General features: G+C 45.3%; 2 protein-coding genes and 1 non-coding gene across 6 annotated transcripts in view; all 3 read right to left on the bottom strand.

Annotated features, from left to right (window-relative positions):
- Nucleotides 1-23,597, bottom strand: part of TSPEAR (thrombospondin type laminin G domain and EAR repeats) — a 158,893-nt gene that overhangs the window by 23,813 nt on the left and 111,483 nt on the right. For all 4 annotated transcript variants that reach the window (XM_088794514.1, XM_088794513.1, XM_088794512.1 and 1 more), the window contains exons 3-4: nt 2,980-3,218; nt 830-920 (exon numbers count right to left, since the gene is read on the bottom strand). In XM_088794514.1, coding sequence (XP_088650640.1) covers nt 830-920; nt 2,980-3,218 — 330 coding nt within the window. The remainder of the gene's footprint in view (nt 1-829; nt 921-2,979; nt 3,219-23,597) is intronic.
- Nucleotides 4,813-6,197, bottom strand: LOC141571558 (uncharacterized). Its single transcript, XM_088794047.1, has one exon. The coding sequence runs from the start codon at nt 6,195-6,197 to the stop codon at nt 5,595-5,597; it is 603 nt and encodes a 200-aa protein (XP_088650173.1). The 3' UTR covers nt 4,813-5,594.
- On the bottom strand, nt 22,514-22,632 carry LOC141568009 (5S ribosomal RNA). The gene has a single exon (XR_012491026.2). It is a non-coding gene; the product is annotated as a 5S ribosomal RNA (ribosomal RNA).

Raw genomic sequence — 23,597 nt, 5'->3', positions numbered from 1 at the left:
CACCCATCCATCCATCCATCCATCCAATCATCCATCCATCCACTCATCCATCCAATTACCCATCCATCCATCCATCCATCCATCCATCCATCCATCCATCCATCCATCCATCCATCCAATTACTCATCCATCCATCCATCCATCCAATCATCCACCCACCCACTCATCCACCCATCCATCTATCCATCCATCCATGCACCCTCCCACCCACCCTCCCATGTGTGGATCCATCCACACATTGATCCATCATCCATCCATCATCCATCCATCATCCTTCCATCCATCCATCCATCCATCCTTCCACACATCCATACATCATCCATCCATCCAAGCATGCCATCAGTATATATTCACAGAGCACCTGCTATGTGTCACGCATGGTTCTAGACACTGGACACACAGGGAATTAAAGGCCCTACTCTCATGGAACAAGGTGCCCTCACCTGCACTCTAGGGGAGAGGCAGGCAGTGAGTAAACACATAGCTGGTCTGAGGGTGGTCAGGGCTACAGCGAAGAGTCAACCAGAGGAGGCGTCTGGGAGGGCTGGGCATGGGCTCATCTGCTCAGCATGGGGAAGGCCTTTCTCTGTAGTAAGAGGACACAGGGTAGGGCCTGGAGGTACAGTGGGGACCCGTGTGCCCGGAGGAGGGAACAGTGATGCAGGGTCGTGTCGGGTGTGGCTGGTGTGTGTGAGCCAAGTGTTCCCCATTCCCACCTGCCACACCCAGCAAACTGTCAAGCCAGAGCATCAGGACAGCAGGCCGTAGTGACAGCCACCCTGCCAGCAGTGGCGCGGGGAGGGCTGGCAGGCAGCCCCTCTACACTTACCGTGAACAGGCCTTTGGTCCTCCTCCGGCTGCCGATGAAGAACCGGGCTCCTTGCATGGATAGGGTGGCCGGGAAGGGCACGTCAGCAGTGCTGAAAACCGTGGAGGAAGGTTTTAGGGCCACAAAAGAGCAGCTGGCGGAGGCCATTTCCGTAGAAAAGGACAGGGCAGCGCCCCCTGAGGGTGTAACGAAGGGGCAGGGGCTGGGCAGCTTATAGAACAAATTAATTCCCTCCCAGTTCTGGGGGCCAGAGTCCAAAATTGATGTGTTAGCAGGGCCGTCTCCTGCTGAAGGCTCTAGGGGAGGGTCCTCCCTGCCCCTTCCTGCTCCTGGGAGCTTCCGGCGTGCCCTGCCTATGGCCGCATGGCTCCAGTCTCTGGCCTCGTGGTCACACGCCTTCTCCTCTTCTTATAAACACACCAGTCACTGGATCAGGGCCCACACCTCCAGTGTGACCTCAACTTAACTGGATCACATCTGCAAAGGTGCTGTCTCAACAAGGTCCCATTCCCAGGTCCTAGGGGACATGAATCTGGGGGGACGCCCTTTGTCCCAGGACAAGGTCTTCTGCAAAAGCACTGGCTGTGGAGGTGTTCAGTGGCTCTTTGCCATCTCATGGGGACCTCCAGTGGCTTCTACCTGTGCAGGGTCCCTAGCCCTACCACCCTCCACTGAGCCCTGGCGGGACAGATGGTGTTAGAGCAGGAGAGGGTTCACCTCCCTGGTGACTCGGGGGTGTTGGAAGACGTGACCGGAGTTGGGTCTTGATGTGCAAGTGGGGGCCGAACTCTGAGGACAGATGAGAAGGTGGGCACCCAGCTGGAGGGGATGGCGTGGCTGGAGCCTCTGGAGCAGAAAAGCCAGGCATGTGTGTTCCCCTGGTTGCCCAGGTCCCATGGGCCATGACTCCACATCTTGTGCAAACACCTACTCCTTCCGGTCTTTGCCATCTGGCTGCATCTGGCCGTGGTGAGGCTGGCTCCTGACCACTGTCCCTGAGCGCCCTGGGTTGGCTTCCTGCACCCTCCCCAGCACAGAGATGTCATACTGCTGGCTCTCAGCATCTGACAAGTCATCATCTTGTAAAGGTCCCAATCTGCTTGGGGGCAGGGTGGGGGAGGGGTTGATAAGCCAGGTTTAAACAGTATCTAGGGGTGGACAGGTGGCTCAGTTGGTTAGAGCGCAAGCTCTGGGCAATGGGGCTGCCGGTTCGATTCCCTCATGGGCCAGCGAGCTGCACTCTCCACAACTAAGATTGAAAGGACAACAACTTGACTTGGAAAAAGTCCCAGAAGTACACGCTGTTCCCTAATAAAAGTCCTGTTCCCCTTCCCCAATAAAATCTTTAAAAAAGTTTTTTTAAACACAGTGTCCAAATGTTATGGATTCTTTTTGTTATGGAATAAGTTTCATTACAACAAAGCAGGGTAAGAGTCTACCTTTGAAAGTAGTATTTGGTATAATGATAGATTTAATGTAAATGGGACCATTTTGATTAAAAAGTCTCCAGCCCCACTCACCAAGGATGGCAGCTGAGGGCCTGTGCGGGTGGTTAGCAGGCCGGGCAGCAGGGACTCACAGTCCAGGCCACAGGAACCGGGCGGGGACAAGGTGATAAGGACAAGAAAGGAACTCAGGCTCCCGAGTGCTCAGTGTTGTGTCAGAGCTACTAAGAATTACTGGCGCGTATCTTGAGTGTTAGTGACTATTTGCCCCCTCGTCCCGGATGAGGACGCTGAGTCAGAGGTTGAAGGACGCGGTGAAAGTCACACAGCAAGACCTGGGCTTCAAGCCTGGCTGTTTGGCTCCGGTGCCTGAGTTCTTCCTGATGTCCCTCCACAGGTGCCTGTGCCTGATGGTGACAGCACCCCGCGGGTCACGTTCCCCTGGCCAAGCCCAACCCACGCAGCCTGGACTCACACTGCAGCCCAAACCCTGGGCCAGGCGTCGCTCCCGCCGCCGCCCTCAGACTGGCGCCTGTGCTCGGCCCGCCCCACGGTGGCCCTTCTGGAGGCAGGTTTGCCGTGTACTTGCCGATGACCCGGCCCTCCCGTCACCGTGGGTGTTCCGAAGGATGGTTCCTCCAGAAGCCAGACCCCGCTGGGGCTCACACAGCACCACGCGACCCTCCCCGGCGTCCTGGTACCTACATGTCCACGGGGATGCCGCAGTCCATGGTGAGGGAAAAGGAGTCTTCAGACACCGCCAAGACCAGCGTGTGCCACTGGCTGTCCATCAGGGCCGGGCTGCGGAAGGACACGCGCGTCTGCCAGGCGCCTGCCGCGTCCTCACGGAGGAACAGGAAGTGCAGGCGGGCGGGCGAGTAGCGCAGGCCCAGCAGCAGAGCGTCCGGCCCCTCCGCCACCACCGAGAACAGGTACTCGTTCTTCTGCAAGAAAGGGGGGCCAGGTGAGGGCCGGCAGGTGAGGGCCGGACAGGTGAGGGCAGGACAGGTGAGGACAGGACAGGTGAGGGCCGGCAGGTGAGGGCAGGACAGGTGAGGGCCGGCAGGTGAGGGCCGGACAGGTGAGGGCAGGACAGGTGAGGGCAGGACAGGTGAGGGCCGGCAGGTGAGGGCAGGACAGGTGAGGGCCGGCAGGTGAGGGCCGGACAGGTGAGGGCCGGACAGGTGAGGGCCGGCAGGTGAGGGCCGGACAGGTGAGGGCAGGACAGGTGAGGGCCGGCAGGTGAGGGCCGGCAGGTGAGGCCGGCAGGTGAGGGCAGGACAGGTGAGGGCAGGACAGGTGAGGGCAGGACAGGTGAGGGCAGGACAGGTGAGGGCCGGCAGGTGAGGGCCGGACATGTGAGGGCAGGACAGGTGAGGGCTGGCAGGTGAGGGCCGGCAGGTGAGGGCCGGACAGGTGAGGGCAGGACAGGTGAGGGCCGGCAGGTGAGGGCCGGCAGGTGAGGCCGGCAGGTGAGGGCAGGACAGGTGAGGGCAGGACAGGTGAGGGCAGGACAGGTGAGGGCAGGACAGGTGAGGGCCGGCAGGTGAGGGCTGGCAGGTGAGGCCGGCAGGTGAGGGCAGGACAGGTGAGGGCAGGACAGGTGAGGGCAGGACAGGTGAGGGCCGGCAGGTGAGGGCAGGACAGGTGAGGGCAGGACAGGTGAGGGCCGGCAGGTAGGGTGGGGCTTAGTGCTGTGCCCGCTGCAGTAACTATGTCTGTGATAAAACCAGGCGCACTGCTAACACCCATGAGAATGGCTACTATCGACAGAAAACAGCAAGTGTTGGTGAGGCCACAGAGAAATTGGAACCCTCGCGCACTGTCGGTCGTAATACTAAATGGTGCAACAGCTGGGAAAGTATGGAGGTTCCTCAAAAACTCAATACAGAATTATCACATGATCTAGCAATCCCACTTCTGGGCACCTCCCCCCCCAAAGAATTGAAAGCAGGGCTTCAAAGAGATATTTCCACACCCATGTTCACTGCAGCCTCAGTCACAGGAGCTGAAACAGAAGCAACCTGTGTCCACCTACGGATGGACGGATAAGCAGGGTGGTCTAGCCATACAATGGAATGTCATTCAGCCTTGGAAAGGAAGTTCTGACACCCACATGGAGGAACCCTGCGGACATCATGCTCAGGAAATAAGTTGGGCACAAAAGGACAAACACTTTGATTTCACTAATATGAGGTCCCTAGAGGATGCAGATTCATAGAGAGACAGTAGATGCTGGGGGCCAGGGGCTGGCGGTTGCGGACGGGGAGTTAGCATTTCAAGAGAGCAGGTTACATTCTGGAAAGATGAAAGAAGTTTTGGGGAGGACAGGAGTGATGGTTGAACAACAGTGTGAATATCCTTAATACCATTGAACTGTGCGCTGAAACCAGCTTCATGTTATGTGGATTTTACCACAATTTAAAAGCCATGCACTACCACCACCATGGTGATGTCAGACAATGTGACCTCAGAACCCCAGCAACCCCAGCCACACGCTGGACTGGACTGTACAGAAACAATGTACACTCGACTGTATGTAATTGCAACTCCAAGTCTGTTCTTCTTTAGTCTAACACAAAAAGAAAAGAATTGAAAGGGATTCAACCTGAATACCAAGCAGATCTGTAAATAGCTACAGAACATACACTTTTAGCAAGTCTTTAGCCAACTCACACTGTGAACCCAATTCCATGCCACTATTATTCTACAGAAGTCAAAGGCTCCAAGGTCCTAATAGGATTTAATGCCTAATTCAGCAAAATCCACAAGGCTCAACTTGGTCACATGGCCTCTGGCCACTCCATCACAGACCACCCTGGGCGACAGCTAGTCCCACCAGTGACCCTGTCCCGCCAGAGGAGTTAGGCCACTGCCTTTTGGGATTTATTTCTCAGTCACTCATTCCTAGCATATACGTGTGCATGGAGGGAAACAGTGTCTGGTCATAGCCTTGTGTCCCCACCCAATAAGGTCACATGAGGAAGCAGGTCAGGTGATGAAGTGAGTTTATTGGGGTGCCCTAGAAGGTGCTGACACATTGAGAGTCAAAGTCGAGTGATTGACAGAGAAACTGGGAGTGAAAGACAGGTGACCCAGAGGCAGGAGGAGGCCACTCCTGGGAGGCAGAAGCCCGGGGAGCAGTGGGGTCAGAGGTTCCTGGGAGTCAGAGGTCAGGTCAGGACACTCGGGACCTGGGGGAACCCCATCCTGGGTGGGGTTGGCCAGCCAACACAGGTCAGGACCACACTGAGGGGCGGCTGGGGGGACCACTTTCATGGGGTCTGCTGGAGCCTGCTTCCCCTGCGGTGACACACTGGTCAGCAGCAGGACTTCTGGGCCGAGGCGGGGATGCAGCAGACTGTGCGGGAGCACAGGGGGCGGCAGATGAGGGACACGCAGGAGGAGGGTCTGCAGCAGGACGAGGGGGCTGGGCAGGGGGCGGCCCCAGAGCAGATGGGTGTGCAACAGGCCGGCTTACAGCAGACAGGTGTGCAGCAGATAGGTGTGCAACAGATGGGCTTGCAGCAGACAGGTGTGCAGCAGATAGGTGTGCAACAGGCGGGCTTGCAGCAGATGGGTGTGCAACAGATGGGCTTGCAGCAGACAGGTGTGCAGCAGATAGGTGTGCAACAGGCGGGCTTGCAGCAGATAGGTGTGCAACAGACAGGCTTGCAGCAGAAGGGTGTGCAGCAGGAGGGCTGGCAGCAGCTGGGGACACAGCAGGGGGGCTGGCAGCAGCTGGGGACACAGCAGGAGGGCTGGCAGCAGCTGGGGACACAGCAGGGGGGCTCGCAGCAGCTCTCCGGGCAGTCATCCACCTGCCAGGAGGAGTCCGTGCAAGAGTCACAGGAACCAGGCAGGCAGACGCGGCTGCTGTAGGTCAGGTCGCTGGAGCCGACAGACAGGGTGGACGCGGCCATGGTGGGCGGTGGGTGGGAGGTGAGCTGGGAGGAGGGTGTGAGTGTGAGTGTGAGAGAGTGTGTGTGAGGTGCTCGGCTGTCGGCTTTTATACCTGCCTGGGTGTTTGTTTGAGGCTCCCCACGCCCTCCCTTCCTCCTTGTTGTTTTGAGCACAGGCCTTGGAGGAAGCCCTTACTGCGCTTGTTTATTTACAGGAATGAGTTGCTGGTTGTCAAACAGCTGCTGTCATGGGAACTAGGTTGACCCTTCACCAGGGTTTGCTTTTCTAACACAGACAGTACAGGAAACACCGGAGCCCTGGAGCCTGCCTGCTCTGCTCTCCAGATGTTCTCTGTGACGTTGTAGGTAAGGGTGTCCAATTCTCAGTGACCAGGCAGCACGGGGCTGGCATTGGGACACCGCTGCTCATCCGCTGTAGGACGTCCCAAAAGAGAAGGGCTGAAGATGGGCGAGACCAGGCACAGAGAGAAGTAGTACGATAGGGGAAAGCAGGCAAGGAGGGGTCTCAAAGCCAGCAGATTGACAGCTGGAATGCAGAAAGGAAGACCTAAGATAACAGATGGTATTTCCAGACGATCCATGACTCATCACACGGGATTTCCAGAAAGGCCGAGCACCCACAGGGAGAAAGAGAACGTTTCCCAGAGCAGAAAGGAAACACGGGTCTTCAGACGTGGAGTTTGGACCCAACATGGAGCCAGATGAATGGAAATGGTCATTTCTAGATACACTGGTGAGATATCTGACGCCAAACATGAAGACACACTGAAAAAGCTTCTAGAGAGATTGGCTTCGTACCCTAACCGGCCCGTCGAGATGCTGGAGATAGTGGCACCGATGTCCCACGTCTGAGAGAAGTAAATGACTTCCATGATCTGATTCCGCTAGGTCACCTGGTGTGCGGAACAAAGGCATTTCCGTAACACAGCTGTTCTGAAACTGCCTCTCACACACTGTGAATGAAAACAGGGGCCAGCAAAACAAAGCACAGACTGTAGATGCAAAGGGAAGCAGAATACAGAAAATAACTGAGCAACATGTCAGCAAAAAGCAGGTGAAGTTTCTGAGCTTCTTCGGGGAGAGGAAATTCATCTGCCTGGCCTCACAGAACCAAGGGACATACCCCTCCCCCCACCCCTCATTAACTCCCTCTTGGTGGTTGCAGGTCTATGACTTCGACAAGTGCACATGTATCACTGTACCCTACAAAAGAATCTCATCACCCTCAAACGTTCCCTTGGGTCATTTCATTGCCGCCAGTTCCCTTCATCTAAGACCCCTGGCAACCGCTTGGTCTCAGTCACCACAGTTGTGTCTTTTCTGGACGTCATATAAATGGAGCCATATGGTATGTAGCCTTTGGGCTCTGGCTTCTTTCACTCAGCACAACGCACTCGGGGAGTCGTTTTGTACCAACAGTTCATGTCTTGTCATTGCCAACTAGTACTCCACTGTATGGAAGGACCACTGTTGGTTTGTTCCGTCATTGGTTCAAAAACGTTTTCACGGTTTCCTGTTCTTGACGATTATTAACAGCTGCTGTAAATATTGTTTGTTTCCAGGTTTTGGCATGATAATGACTTTGCGTTTCTTTAGGGTAAACACCAAGGAGAGGGGTGGCTGCATCACATGGTGAGTGCGTGTTTAACGTGACAAGAATGCCAGACTAGTTTCCAAAGTGACTGTGACACTTTGCATTTCTCACACTGTGTGACCGACCGTTCCAGTTCCTTCACGTCTTTGCCAACTGGGCGTGGTCAGTCTTTTTTAATTTGAGCCATTCTAACAAGTGTGTGGGCTATCTCATTGTGGTTTCAGCTTGCATTTCCCTGATAATTAACAGCGTAGAGTATCTTTTTATATGCTGTGTGCCATCCATGCAATTTCTGGTATTTCGTCCAATCTTTAGGCCCTTTTCCTTGTTACGTTTTATTGCTGTTGAATTTTGAGATTCTTTATAAATTTTGGCTGTAAGTCTTTGGTCAAATGTGTGATTTGCAAATATTTTCTATAATTAAGGTGCTTATCTTATTCAGGTGATTCTCTTAACAGTATCGTTTGAAAAGCAAAAGAGTTTAATAGTAATAAAGTGCTATTTTCATTTTTTTAAAGATCGTGCTTCTGGTGTTGAATCTAAGAACTCTTTGGCTGACATAAGGTCACAAAATTTTCTATTTTCTTCTAAAAGTTTAAAACTTTGACATTTTACATGAGTTTATGAACAATTTGATTAATTTTTTACATTAAGTGTGAAGTATGGCTCAAGGTTCCCCACTTTTTTTGCATATAGATATCTACTTATTCCAAATCCAGTCTGTGTCATTAACTTGCCTGGGCACATATGTCAAAATCGGTTGACTTTATTCGTGTGGGTCAATTTCTCTATTCTGTTTCATTCATCTGGGTGCCTAGCTTTTTGCCAACATCTCAATCTCATTGTCTTGATTAGTATAGCTTTATAGTAAATCTTGAAGTCAGGTAGTGTGGGTCTTCCAATTTCGTTCCTCATTTTCAAATTGTTTTGTCTATTTGAGATCTTTGTCTTTCCAAATAATTTTAGATGCAGCCTGTTAATAACAAAAAAAAAATCCTGCTGGAATTTTTATTGGGATTGCCTTGAATCTATAGATCAATTCGGAGGTAACTGACATCATAACAGTATTTCAACCCATGAACATGGTCTAGTTGTCCATTTATTTATGTCCTCTTTGATTTCTTTAATCAGTGTTTTTATAGTTCTCATTATGTACATATTATGTTAGATTTATACCTTTTCCATTTTTATTTTTTTGTAAGTCATATTCTTAAACATAATTTTTGTAATCCAATTGTTCATTGCTATTATATAGCAATACAATTAATTTTTATCATTTTAAGCTCATGTCCTTTAACCTGGCTATATTCTCTTATATTTCTAGGAGTGTTTTTGTAGATTCTTAAGGATTTTCTATGTGGGACATCATGACCTCTGTGAATAGACACAATTTTATGTCTTCACTTCCAGTATGTATGTCTTTTATTTCTTTTTCTCACCTCTTTGCATTGGGGAGGACTTTTAGTGCAATGTTGAGTAGGAATGGTGAGAGGGGACATCTGTGTCTTGTCCCGGACTTAGGGGAAAACCATTGTCTTTTACAATTGAGTATAGTGTTGGCCGTGAGCTTTTGATAGATATCCTATATCAGGTTTGGATTATTTGTTTATTCTTAGTTCACTGTAAACTATTTTAAAATTAAGAAGAGGGAACACTCCTTAACTCATTCTATGAAGCCAGAATTACCCTGATACCAAAGCCAGACAAAGACACTACAAGGAAACTACAGACCAATATCCTTTACGAAAAGTGATGCAAAAATCCTCAACAAAATGTTAGCAGACCAACTTAAACAGATATTAAAAGATTTATACACCATGACTAAAAGGAACCTATTCCTGGAGTGCAAGGAGGATGCTACATATGAAAATCTATCAATGTAGGAGAACCAAGATGGCGCAGTAGGTAAATGCTATGCTTACCTTCTCTCACAACCACATCAAAATTACAACTAATGTACAAAACAACCATTTTTGAGAATCCCCTAAAATCAAGCTGAACTGCCGCCTTGCAACTAAGGACGCATAGAAGAAGCCTAATCCAGACTGGTAGGAATGTCAGAGACACACAATGGGTTGTTCCCACGCCCATGTGTGACCATTAAAGATCAGTAGGGCTATTTTGGCTGTGGGGGTCCCCCACTATCCTCTAGAACAGGGGTGTCCAAACTTTTTTCAACGTTTTTCACCAAGGGCCATATGCGGTAAAATACACAAACAGCCGGGCCACTCACTCGAGGTGAAGTATGTATTGCCTCACCTAGTTTATTTAAGGAAACTAAATGTATTTTTGGAATTTGCTGCGGGCCAATTAAAAATGGATTGCGGGCCGTAGTTGGCCTGCGGGCCACAGTTTGGACACTCCTGCTCTAGAAGGACGAGAGATTCCAGCCCCAACCCAGCCCAGGGTTCCACTGCCAGGGAGAGAAGTCCCCTTGATTTCTCATTATGAAACTCAGTGGAGATTGTGACTGAGTGAGACTCAGTACACCTGAACTCACAGGCGCTCCTCTTAAAGGGACCATGTGCAGACTTACTCACCAACAGAATCACTTACTGTGAACTCCAGTGCTGGGGAAGCAGCTGGAGAGGCAGCAGGGACAAGTGATGGGGAATTGAGTAGTCGGGCTTGGGACGAAGGGTGGAAAGGCTGCTTTCTCTTGGACAGCGGAGCTAGTGGAGGCAATTGTTTCTTTGTTGAGCCCTCCCCCTTCCCAGCCACACATGGCCATCATATTTGAGTCTCCATTCTTTGTTCACCACCAAGTTAATTTGAAACCTGGCCCTGCCCAACTTTCAGGAACACCCAGGCTGCTTTCTATGGCTTTTTCATGTAGACCGCATGCTTTTGCTCAAGCTTCAGAATTTCCTAGGGTCTCTCAAAGGTTCACGGAACCCAGACAAGCAGCATCTGGCTTGAGCATGTCCTGTACCTCTGGCTGAGCAGCCCTAAGCCGGCACTAGCAACAACCAGCCTTGGTTCATGGCTTCTCCTCTCAAGGAGCTTCCAAGCACAGCATGGGCAGCAGCCCTCTGCGGATTTCTTTATGGCTCCTGCTGGTGGCCCCAGGTAGGGCAGGGGTTGGTGCTGAATTTGACCTACAGCAGACCCTCTCTAAGGTGGTCCTGGGGCTGGCGCCCCCAGTTCCAAGCTTCAAAATGTTCTGGAGCATCACCCAGATGCCTCCAAGTACAACACACTCAAGGGGTGGATTGGGCAGACACCAGAGTCCTGCTGAGGCAGATCCTGCTCCATAGGATCGGCCCCTGGACAACAACTCTTCCACTGTAGTCAAGGCCAGTCCTCACAACCAACGAGTCCAAGGATGAGTCCCTCCTATTGATGTGCAGTTATCAACTAAGGTGCAACTACAAGAGGAGGGCACACAGGACCCACACAAGAGACACATCTGGAGTGCGTAGCTCAAGTGACCAGAAGGACTGTGCCACTGAAACCCACAGCACACCTACTACATAAGGCCACTCTACCAAGACCGGAAGACATAGCAGCCCTACCTAACACATAGAAACAAACACAGGCAGGCAGCCAAAATGGGAAGACAAAGAAACATGTCCCGAATAAAAGAACAGAACAAAGCTCCAGAAAAACAACTAAGCGAAATGGAGATAAGCCATCTACCAGATGCAGAGTTCAAAACACTGGTGATAAGGATACTCAGTGATCTCAGGGAGAACTTCAACAGAAAGATGAAAAGCATAAAAAAGAACCAGTCAGAAATAAAAGACACAATAACGGAAATGAAGAATATATTACAGGGAATCAACAGTTGATGAGATGAAGCAGAGGATCCAACCAGTGATGTAGAAGACAAGGTAGCAGGAAGCACCCAATCAGAACAGCAAAAAGAAAAAAGAATCCAAAAAATTGAGGAGAGTTTAAGGGGCCGCCAGGACAATATCAAGAGTACCAACATTTGCATTATAGGGATACCAGAAGGAGAAAAGAGAGAGAGCAAGGAATTGAAAACCTATGTGAAGAAATAATGACAGAAAACTTCCATAACCTGGTGAAGGAAGTACACATACAAGCTCAGGAAGCACAAGATGAACCTAAAGAGGCCACCACCAAAACGCACCATAATTAAAATGCCAAAGGTTAAAGACAGAGAGAATCTTAAAAGCAGCAAGAGAAAAGAAGTTAGTTACCTACAAGGAAGACCCCATAAGACTGTCAGCTGATTTCTCCACAGAAACTTTGCAGGCACGAAGGGAGTGGCAGGAAATATTCCAAGTGATGAAAAGCAATGACGTACAACCAAGATTGCTCTACCCAGCAAAGCTGTCATTTAGCCCTGAAGGTCAGATAAGGAGCTTCCCAGACAAGAAAAAGCTGAAGGAGTTCATCACCATCAAACCAGTGTTACAAGGAATCTTAGAGGGACTTCTTTAAGATGGGAGGGGGGTTAAGCATATGTGAAAAGGGAAGGGATTAAGAAGTACAAATTGGAGGGCCGGCCCGGTGGCTCAGGCGGTTAGAGCTCCATGCTCCTAACTCCAAAGGCTGCCGGTTCGATTCCCACATGGGCCAGTGGGCTCTCAACCACAAGGTTGCCAGTTCAATTCCTCGAGTCCCGCAAGGGATGGTGGGCTCTGCCCCCTGCAACTAAGATTGAACACGGCACCTTGAGCTGAGCTGCCTCCCGGATGGTTCAGTTGTTGGTTGGAGCACGGGCTCTCAACCACAAGGTTGCCAGTTCAATTCCTCGGGTCCTGCAAGGGAGGGTGGGCAGCGCCCCCTGCAACTAAAATTGAACATGGCACCTTGAGCTGAGCTGCTGCTGAGCTCCCGGATGGCTCAGTTGGTTGGGGCGTGTCCTCTCAACCACAAGGTTGCCGGTTCGACTCCTGCAAGGGATGGTGGGCTGTGCCCCCTGCAACTAGCAACGGCAACTGGACTTGGAGCTGCGCCCTCCACAACTAAGACTGAAAGAACAACTTGAAGCTGAACAGAACCCTCCACAACTAAGATTGAAAGGACAACAATTTGACCATTGTTCCCCAATAAAGTCCTGTTCCCCTTCCCCAATAAAATCTTTAAAAAAAGAACATAATTTACCAACATAAAAAAAAAAAAAAAGTACAAATTGGATAGGAATGGCGGCAACAGGTGGTCTTCTTGAGTTCTCCTTGGGAACTTGCCACAAATTGAACATCTATAACCCATCAAAGGACTCTCTGCTCATCACACAGAACAGCTGAGAGACTCATACCAGGATTACTTGAAAGTGGGCAAACTGGGCGAGCAGGGGAAGAGGGAAGGGAGCAGAGTGGAGACACGGCCCACATCTGTGGATGCAGAGATACAGGGGGTTCCAGGACAGAACAGAGAACACAAGAGCCAGGAGGTGGGCTCTTTCCCTGCGTCCCACAGCTGATCTCTCCTGCCGAGAGAGCAGCATATCCAGCCTTTGAGGCAGTAACCTCACTGAGACCTCCAGCTGGGCCCTAGGTCAGACAAAGGACATAAACACCATACTTGGGCCCCTTCCCCCACTCTCCCAATCCTACCCCTACCCTTCCAGAGACTCAAGCAGGCCTCTGAACTGAACTGGCCTCTATCAGATTACAGAGGTGCTCATGATCTGGGAGCATTTAGTTTGCAGCTACTGTGACCCAGGGAAGAGGCTGGGAAGAGTGTGACACTGCTGGGCTGGGAGAGAGAAGACTCCTCCATCCCCAGCCGCCACCCTTTCTGGCCTAGAGCAGGGTAATTACAACTGCGGAGACACTCCCAGGGGTCAGCAGTAGGTGGCAGAGGCAGCTTGGGGCTTTCAGCAGCTCAGAAATCTCATACCCTACACACACACACACACACACATACACACACACACACACACACACACACACACACACACGGAAGAAGTGCCATAAGACTCAGGAGACCTGGGCACAGGGCTGGCTGTGTTACTCTCACTGCGCATATGTGCAGGCAAGAGCAGAAACTGCACTGACTTTGTAAAAACTACCATCCAGACCCCATAACCCCACTCATCTAGAACTACAGTCCCAGGGGCACTCTGGGCACCAGGTGACCGGCTCTGCCTGCACAAGACGCAGAGGACTCTTTGGTACAGCAGAGGACAACCTGGAGATTACTTGGTGGGTTTAAGCCAAGACCGGTGCTGCTTTTTTTGCTTTGTTTTGTTTTTGTATTTTTGATATTTCTGCCTGTGTTGAGTGTGAGCTATTGGCTGTTTTTACATGTGAGTGTATTTGGTTCTTTCTTTGTTGTTGTTGTTGTTGTTGTTGTGCTTGGTGATTTGCTTTCTTCTGAAATTGCCCTACAGCAGGGCCCAGCCCAAGGGGCACAAGATTCAACACACCCAGAGGCCAACTCCAAACCAAACCAGAGTACTACCGGGTTTGACCTACAAGTGACACACCCAGAGGGAATTCTCTACAGGCACAAGAGCGCATAGGGGCCAAGCCTCATTTGAGCAATCAACACTCACGCCGCAGAACATCCTGTTATGGGCAGAGCCACGTCTCACAACTAGTCAGCCTAGGAGTCAATCCCACCTACTGATAAGCCAAAATCAATTAAAGATCAACTATAACAGGACAATATACACAACGTAAGAGTCACCTTTAGAGCACATACACAGGAGAATAGGGAAGTGGTGCAAGTCAAATGTTAAGGACACATATTACATAAGGTCACCCAGCAAAAACCAAGAACCCTAGGGGATCTACCTAATACACTGAAGCAAACACATAGAATCAGCCAGAATGGGGAAACAGAGAAACATGTCCCAAATAAAAGAACAGAAGAAACCTCCAGAAGTGGAACCAAATGAAATAGAGGTACCAACCTATCAGAGACAGAGTTCAGAACACTGATGATTAGAATGTTAAAGGAGCTTAGAGACGACATAAAGAAGGATAGAGAAACCATAACGAACAACCAGTTAGAACTAAAGAACACAATAGCTGAAATAAAGAACTCACTTGAAGGAATTACCAGCAGGTTAGATGAAGCAGAGGATCGAATCAGCGACTTAGAAGACAAGTTAGCAGAGATCACCCAAACAGAACAACAACAACAGCAAAAAAATAAAAAACAATGAAGATGGTTTAAGAGACCTGTGGGATAACATCAAGCGCAACAACATGCGCATCATAGGAATACCAGAAGGTGAAGAGAGGAAGCAAGGGATTGAGAACATATTTGAAGTAATAATGACTGAAAACTTCCCTAACCTGATGAAGGAAACCAACATACAAGCCCAGGAAGTGCAGAGAGTTCCAACCAGGATAAACCCAAACAGGTCCACACCAAGACACATTGTAGTTAAAATGGCAAAGGTTAAAGACAAAGAGAGAATCATTAATCAGCAATTGAAAGACAGAGGGTTACATACAAGGGAACTCCTATATAAGACTATCAAATGACTTTTCCACAGAAACATTGAAGGCCAGGAGGGAGTGGCAGGAGGTACTCAAAGTGATACAAAACAAAGGCCTACAACCTAGATTGCTTTATCCAGCAAGGCTATCATTTAAAATTGAAGGAGAGATAAAGAGCTTCCCAGAAGAGAATAAGCTAAAGGAATTTGTTACCACCAAGCCAGCACTGCAGGAAATATTAAAAGGACTTCTGTAAACAGAAGAAAGATGAAAACTAACTACAAATAAAAAAATGGCAATAACTACGTACCTATCAATAATCACTTTAAATGTAAATGGATTAAATGTTCCAATCAAAAGACATAGGGTGGCTGAGTGGATAAGAAAGCAAGACCCTTGTATATGCTGAATACAGGAGACTCACCTCAGATCAAAAGACACACACAGGCTGAAAGTGAAGGGTTGGAGTAAGATATTTCATGCAAATGGAAATGAGAAAAAAGCTGGAGTTGCAATACTTACATCTGACTCAATAGACTTTAAAATGAAGAATATATTAAAAGACAAAGTTGGGCACTATATAATAAGAAAAGGATCCATCCGACAAGAGGACATAACCCTAGTAAACATCTATGCACCCAACATAGGAGTACCTAAATATACAAAACAGATATTGACTGACATAAAGACAGAGATCAACAGTAACACTATCATAGTAGGGGGCTTCAACACACCTCTGACAACAAGGGACAGGTCTTCCAGAAAGAAAACCAATATGGAAACAATGATCTTAAATGACACATTGGGCCAGTTGGATTTAATTGATATTTTCAAAGCATTTCACCCCAAAGCTGCAGAATATACATTCTTCTTGAGCACACATGTGACATTTTCCAAGATAGACCACATGTTAGGCCACAAAACAAGTCTTGATAAATTTAAGAAAATTGAAATCATACCAATTGTCTTCTCTGACCACAGTGCTATGAAACTAGAAATCAACTACAGGAACAAAACTGGAAGACACACAAATAAATGGAGGCTGAATAACATGTTATTAAATAATGAATGGGTCAACAATGAGATCAAGGAAAAAATCAAAAGATATCTTGAGACAAACAAAAATGAAAACACGACGACCCAAAATCCATGGGATGCAGCAAAGGCAGTCCTAAGAGGGAAATTCATAGCAATGCAGTCCTACCTGAAGAAATAAGAAAAATCACTAATCAACAATTTGTCTTCACACTTAAGGGATCTGGAAAAATAACAGCAAAATAAGCCCAAAGGGAGTACAAGGAAGGAGATAATAAAGATCAGAGTGGAAATAAGTGAAATAGAGACCAAAAAACAATACAAAAGATCAATGAATCCAAGAGCTGGTTTTTAGAGAAGATAAACAAAATCAACAAACCTTTAGCCAGACTCATCAAAAAAAAAGGAGAGGACCCAAATTAATAAAATCAGAAATGAAAGAGAGGAAGTGACAACAGACACCACAGAAATACAAAAAATTTTACGAAATTACTATGAGCAACTATATGCCAACAAATTAGACAATCTAGAAGAAATGGACAATTTTCTATAAGCATGCAACCTTCCAAGGCTAACTCAAGAAGAAATGGAAAACCTGAATAGACTGATTACTACCAGGGAGATTGAATCAGTAATCAACAAGCTCCCAACAAACAAAAGCCCTGGACCAGATGGCTTTACAGGTGAATTTTACAGAACATTCAAAAAAGAATTATCACCTATTCTCCTCAAACTATTCCAAAAAATCCCAAACACTTTTTACGAGGCCGCTATCACCCTGATCCCAAAATCAGATGAAGACATTACAAAAAAAGAAAATTACAGGCCGATATCCCTAATGAACATAGATGCAAAAATCCTCAACAAAATATTAGCAAACAGAATTCAGCAATACATTAAAAAGATCATATACCATGATCAAGTGGGATTCATTCCTGGTATGCAAGGTTGGTTCACTATCTACAAATCAATTAATGTGACACACTACATTAACAAAATGAAAAATAAAAATCATATAATCATACCAATAGATGCAGAAAGAGCATTTGACAAAATCCAGCAGCAATTTGTGATAAAAACTTTTAAAGTGGGAATAGAGGGATCATATCTCAACATAATAAAGGCCATATATAATAAACCCACAGCTAACATGATACTCAATGGGGAAAAGCTAAAACCATTCCCCATAAGATCAGGAACAAGCAAGGTTGCCCACTTTCTCCACTTCTATTCAACATAGTGCTGGAAGTTCTAGCCACAGCAATCAGACAAGAAAAAGAAATAAAAGGCATCCAAATCGGTAAGGAGGAAACAAAATTGTCATTATATGCAGATGACATGATACTATATATAGAGAACCCTAAAGACTCCACCAAAAAACTATTAGAACTGATAAATGGATTTAGTAAAGTAGCAGGATACATAATTAATATTCAGAAATCAGAAATTATTGGCATTTGTATGTACCAATAATAAAATATTCGAAGGAGAAATTAAGAAAACAATCCCATTTACAATTGCTTCAAAGACTATAAAATACCTAGGAATAAATTTAACCAAAGCAGTAAAAGATCTGTACTCAAAAAATTATAAGACACTGAAGAGAGAAATTAAAGAAGATACAAATAGATGGAAACACATACCATGCTCATGGATAGGAAGAATCAATATAGTTAAAATGTCCATACTGCCTAAAGCAATATACAGATTTAACGCAATACCTATCAAACTACCAAGGACATTTTTCACAGAAATAGAACATATAATCCTAAAATGTATATGGAACCATAAAACACTCCGGACAGCTGTGGCAATCTTCAGAAATAAGAACAAAATGGGAGGTATAACAATACCTGACATCAAATTATACTACAAGTCTACAGTAATCAAAACAGCATGGTACTGGCATAAAAATAGACAGATAGATTAATGGACCAGAATAGACAGTTCAGAAATAAATCCATGCCTATATGGTCATTTAACCTACGACAATGGCAGCAAGAATTTACGGTGGGGTAAAGACAGTCTATTCAATAAATGGTGCTGGGAAACCTGGACAAAACATACAAAAAAATGAAGCTGGACCACCTCCTTACACCATATACAAGAATAAATTCAAAATGGATTAAAGACTTAAATGTAAGATCTGAAACCATAAAAGTCCTAGAAGAAAATATAGGAAGAAAGTTTACAGACATTACCCAGATTAAATTTTTATTGATATATCCCCTTGGGCAAGGGAAGTAAGAGAAAAAATAAACATGTGGGATTACATCAAACTGAAAACTTTTTTCACAGCAAAGGAAACCATCAATAAAACAAAAAGGGATCCTACTGAATGGGAAAAGATATTTGCCAACAATATATCCAATAAGAGGTTAATATCCCAAATTCATAAAAAACTCACTCAATTCAACTCCAAAAAACAAACAACCCAATTAAAAAATGGGCAGAGGATATGAAGAGACATTTTTCTAAAGAGGACATATAGATGGCATATGAAAAAATGCTCAATCTCCTTAATCATTAGAGAAATGCAAATAAAAATCACAATGTGATACCAGTCAAAATGGCTATCATCAATAAATCAACAAAAAACAAGTGCTGGCAATGATGTAGAGAAAAGGGAACCCTCGTGCTCTGTTGGTGGGATTGCAGATTGGTGCAGCCACTTTGGAAAACAGTATGGAGGTATCTCAAAAATCTGAAAATGGAACTACCTTATGATCCAGCAATTCCATTCTTAGGTATTTATCCGGAGAAATCCAAAACTCTAATTCGAAAAAATTTACGCACCCCTATGTTTATTGCAGCACTATACACAATAGCCAAGACATGGAAACAACCAAAATGCCTATAGGTAGATGACTGGATTAAGAAACTGTGGTAGATTTATACAATGGAGTATTACGCAGCCATAAAGAAGAAAGAAATCTTACCATTTGCAACAACACAGATGGACCTAGAGAACATCATATAAAGTGAAATAAGTCAGACAGAGAAAGACAAATACCATATGATCTCACTTATACGTGGAATGGAAAGAAAAGAATAAATGAATGAACTAATCAGAAACAGTCTCAGAAACATAGAGGAAAAACAGGGTTGCTAGATGGGAGGGGGTGTGGGGATAAGGGGGAAGGTGAGGGGATTAGAAAGCAGACAGTAACCACAAGATGGCCACGGGGATACAAAAGTCAATTTGGGGAATGTAATCAATAATGTTGTAAAGATTTTGTACGGTATCTGATGGACAGTAGTCTCGTTAGGGAGACCACCTCAGGGAAGATGTAGATGCCTGATCACTGCACTGTACACCTGAAGCTGAAGCTGAACAATAATGAATGTCAACTACAATTTTATATATGTATATATTTTTACAAGAAGCGGAGCACAGCATTAGGACTAGACACAGTGGAAATGTAATGGCTGTGTGTGATGTCAGAGGGATAGTAGATGGGGGGAGGGAGGTTGTCACTGTGTGAGGGATACAAATGATAAATGTCTAACTATTACATTGTTTTGTGCACCTGAAACTAATTTAAAAAATTCTTTAAAAAAAGAAGTATAAATTGTTGTTACACAGCAGTCATGGGGATGCAGGGTATAGCACAAGGAATACAGACAATAATATTGTAAGAACTAGGTATGGTTCCATACAGGTACTAGATCTATCAGGGAGATAGATGGGGATGGGTTGGGGGCAGGTGAAAAAGGTGAAGGTGTTAAGAAATACAAATCGGTAGTTAATACAATATGGGGAATATAATCAACAATGTTGTTAAGATCATGTAAGGTGCCAGACGGGCACTGGACTTATCAGGGGGACCACTTCACAGACACAGCACATAGCTGCCCGCCCAATGTGCTATACACATGAAGAGCTGAAGAAGAAGAATATTGAATGTCAACTATAACTAAATATATGGGTTCATATAATCACGGGATGAGGAGTACAGCATAGGGTAGATAGTAAATGGTATTGTAACAGCTACGTTGTTTCCCCGAAAATAAGACCTAGCCGGACAATCAGTCTAATGCATCCTTTGGAGCAAAAATTAATATAAGGCCCAGTATTATATTATATTACATTAGATTATTATATTAAAGACCTGGTCTTATAGCAAAATAAGACAGGGTCTTATATTAATTTTTGCTCTAAAAGACGCATTAGAGCTGATGTACAGCTAGGTCTTATTTTCAAGGAAACACAGTATATAAGATGTCACAGGGGTAGTGGACTGGGGGGTGGGTTATTACTTTATGAGGGGTTAAAATGTCTAACTATTACATTGCGGTGTACACCGGAAACTAACAAAAAGGGAAAGAAAAATCTATCAATGTATACATACTACTTTAGAATGAAGGAAAAAAATACACGATTAGCTCAACTTGTGCAGAAAAAGCATTTGACAAAATTCAATACCTTGAAAGGTATTGACTGCTAATGACAAGGACTAGAAGGAAAAGACCTGAACATGAATGTATGTATGAAAAACCCACAGCAAACATTGTACTCAGTGATTGTACTCAAAGACTGAAAGCTCTTCCTCTAAGATCAGGAACAAGGCAAGGAGACCCACTTTTGCCACTTCTATTCACCATAGTGCTGGAACTTTAGGACAACAGTTAGACAGTGAAAGAAATAAAATTCATCTAAATTGGAAAGGAAGAAGTAAAATCAACTCTCTTCACAGATGCTGTAATCTTCCAAATAAAAAATCCTAAAGATTCTACAAAAAAACCTGTTAGAACTAATATATGAATTCATCAAAACACAAGGATACAAAGTCAACACCCCAAAATCAGCTGCATTTCTATACACTAACAGGGAACAATACAAAAGGAAATTATGATAATAATTCCATTTAAAAGAGAATCACAAAGAAGAAATACTTAGGAATTAACCAAGGAGGTGAAAGACTTGGGCAATGAAAACTACAAAACACTGCTGAAAGAAATTAGAGAATTCACAAATAAATGGAATGACAGCCCATGTTCATGGATAGAAGACTTAATATTGTTAAGATGTTAAGGTACTACCCAGAGTAATCTACAGGCTTTATGAAATCACTGTCAAAATCTCAATGTCCTTTTTGCAGAAATATAAACACCAATCATAAAAGATTCATATGGAATCTTAAGGGACCTGAAAGCTAAAACAATCCTGAAATAGAACAAAGCTCGAGGGCTCATACTTCCTGAAGTCAAAACTTACTGCAAAGCTACAGTAATCAGAACAGCATGGTACCAGCATAAGTACTGACCAGGGGAATAGAATCCAGAATCCAGAAATAAACCCTCATACAATAGGTTAAATCATTTTTGAAAGGGCATCAAATCCATTCAGTGGAGAAAAGACATTGTTTTCAATAAATGGACCTGGGAAAAGTGGATATCCATATGCAAAATAAAAAATTTAGAGCATTCCCTAACATATATACAAAATGAAGTCAGCATGGACCCATGACCTAAATGTAAGACCTAAACAATAAAACTATTAGAATAAAACACAGGATAAAGCTTCACGGCATTGGATTTCATAATGATTTCGTAGACATGACACCAAAGGCACAGACAACATAAGAACAATACAAAAAATGGGCTTTGTGAAAATTTTAAGTATTTTTGCATCAAAGACAATCTCAACAGAGAAAAAATAAAATGGGGGAGAAAACATTTGAAAATCATGTATCTGAAAAGAGATTGATATCTAGAATGTATAGAGAACTCCTAACACTCAATAACAAAATAAATCATAGAGCCCAATTCAAAAATCTGCAAATGAGTTGAGCAGACTTTTTTCCAAAGAAGACACACAAATGGCCAATAAGCACATGAAAAGATGCACAACATCAATCATCATTAGAGAAATGCAAATCAAAAGTACACTGAGATACCACCTCACACCCATTGGGATAACTAGCATAATAATAATAATAATAATAATAATAATAATAATAATAATAATAAAAAAACAGAAAGTAACAAGTGTTGGTGAGAATGTGGAGAGATTGGAACCCTTGTGCACTGTTGGTGTGAACATGAAATGGTCCAGCTACTGTGGAAATCACCATGGTTGTTCCCCCCAAAATTAAAAGTAGAATTATCATATGATCCAGTAATTCTATCAGGTACACGCTCAGAGGAACTAAAAGCAGGGTATCAAAAAGATATTTGTAAAGCCATATTGACTGCAGCATTATTCACAATGGCTAAAGTGTGAAAGCAACCAGTGTACATGGATGGATGAGTGGATAAGCAAAATGTATGTACATGCAGTGGAATATTGTTCAGCCTTTTCTTTTTTTTTTTTTCAAAGCCTACAGCACCCGGTATTCCCAGGCGGTCTCCCTTCTAAGTACTAACCAGGCCCGACCCTGCTTAGCTTCCGAGATCAGATGAGATCGGGCGCGTTCAGGGTGGTACGGCCGTAGACTGTTCAGCCTTTAAAAGGAAGCAGAAAAGGATGAGCCATGAGGACACTATGGTAAGTGAAATAAGCCAGTCACAAAAGGACAAATACTATATGATTCCACTTGTATGAGGTGCTTTAGAAACAGAGAGTAGAATGGTGCTTCCCAGGGGCTGGAGGAAGGGGAGAACAGGGAATTACTGTTTAATGTGTATAGAGTTTCAGGTTTTCAAGATGTAAAGAGTTCTTGAGGTGGATGGTGGTGATGGTTGTACAACATTATAAATGTACTTCATACCACTGAACTGTACATTTAAAAATGGTTAAGCCAGTACATTTTATGTTAACTTTATTTTATCTCAATAAAATTTTAGAAAAAAAAAAGAGAAAGAAATGAGCCATCAAGCCCTAGAAAGACATGGAGGAACCTTAAATGCACATCACTCAGTGAAAGACACAGTCTGAGTCTCCATACCGTGGGATTGCAAGTGTACGACATTCCGGAAAAGACAAAACTATGGAGACAGTAAAAGATCAGATATTGCCAGGGGTGTGGGGAAAGGAGCGATGACTCGGCAGAGAACACAGGAATTTTAGGGTAGTGCAACTGTTCTGTAGCAACTATAATAATCCATATATGTCATTACACCTTTATCAGTACCCCTAGAGCGTATACCACCAGGATGTGAACTATAGATTTTGGGTGATACTGATGCGTCAGTGTAGGTTTACTGGTTATAACAAATGAACCGCATTTATACCAAATGTATCAACATTGCAAGATGTTCACAGCGGGAAAGGCTGTGCACGTGAGAGGGTGCAGGTTATGAGGGAACTCTGTGTACTTTCCGCTCAACTTCGCTGTGAACCTAAAACTGCTCAAAGAAACAACGACTACTACTGAATTGCCATAGGACCATAAGGTTATCTGGTTTCTCTTGAGTGAGTTCTGGTAGTTTGTGTCTTTAAGAAATGAGTCAATTTCATCT

Source organism: Rhinolophus sinicus, chromosome 17 (assembly GCF_057876585.1).
Source record: "Rhinolophus sinicus isolate RSI-liver-muscle chromosome 17, RSI-T2T, whole genome shotgun sequence".
Classification (NCBI taxonomy): domain Eukaryota; kingdom Metazoa; phylum Chordata; class Mammalia; order Chiroptera; family Rhinolophidae; genus Rhinolophus; species Rhinolophus sinicus.
Note: the sequence above shows the minus strand (reverse complement) of the source record. Positions and strands in the feature narration are given on the sequence as shown.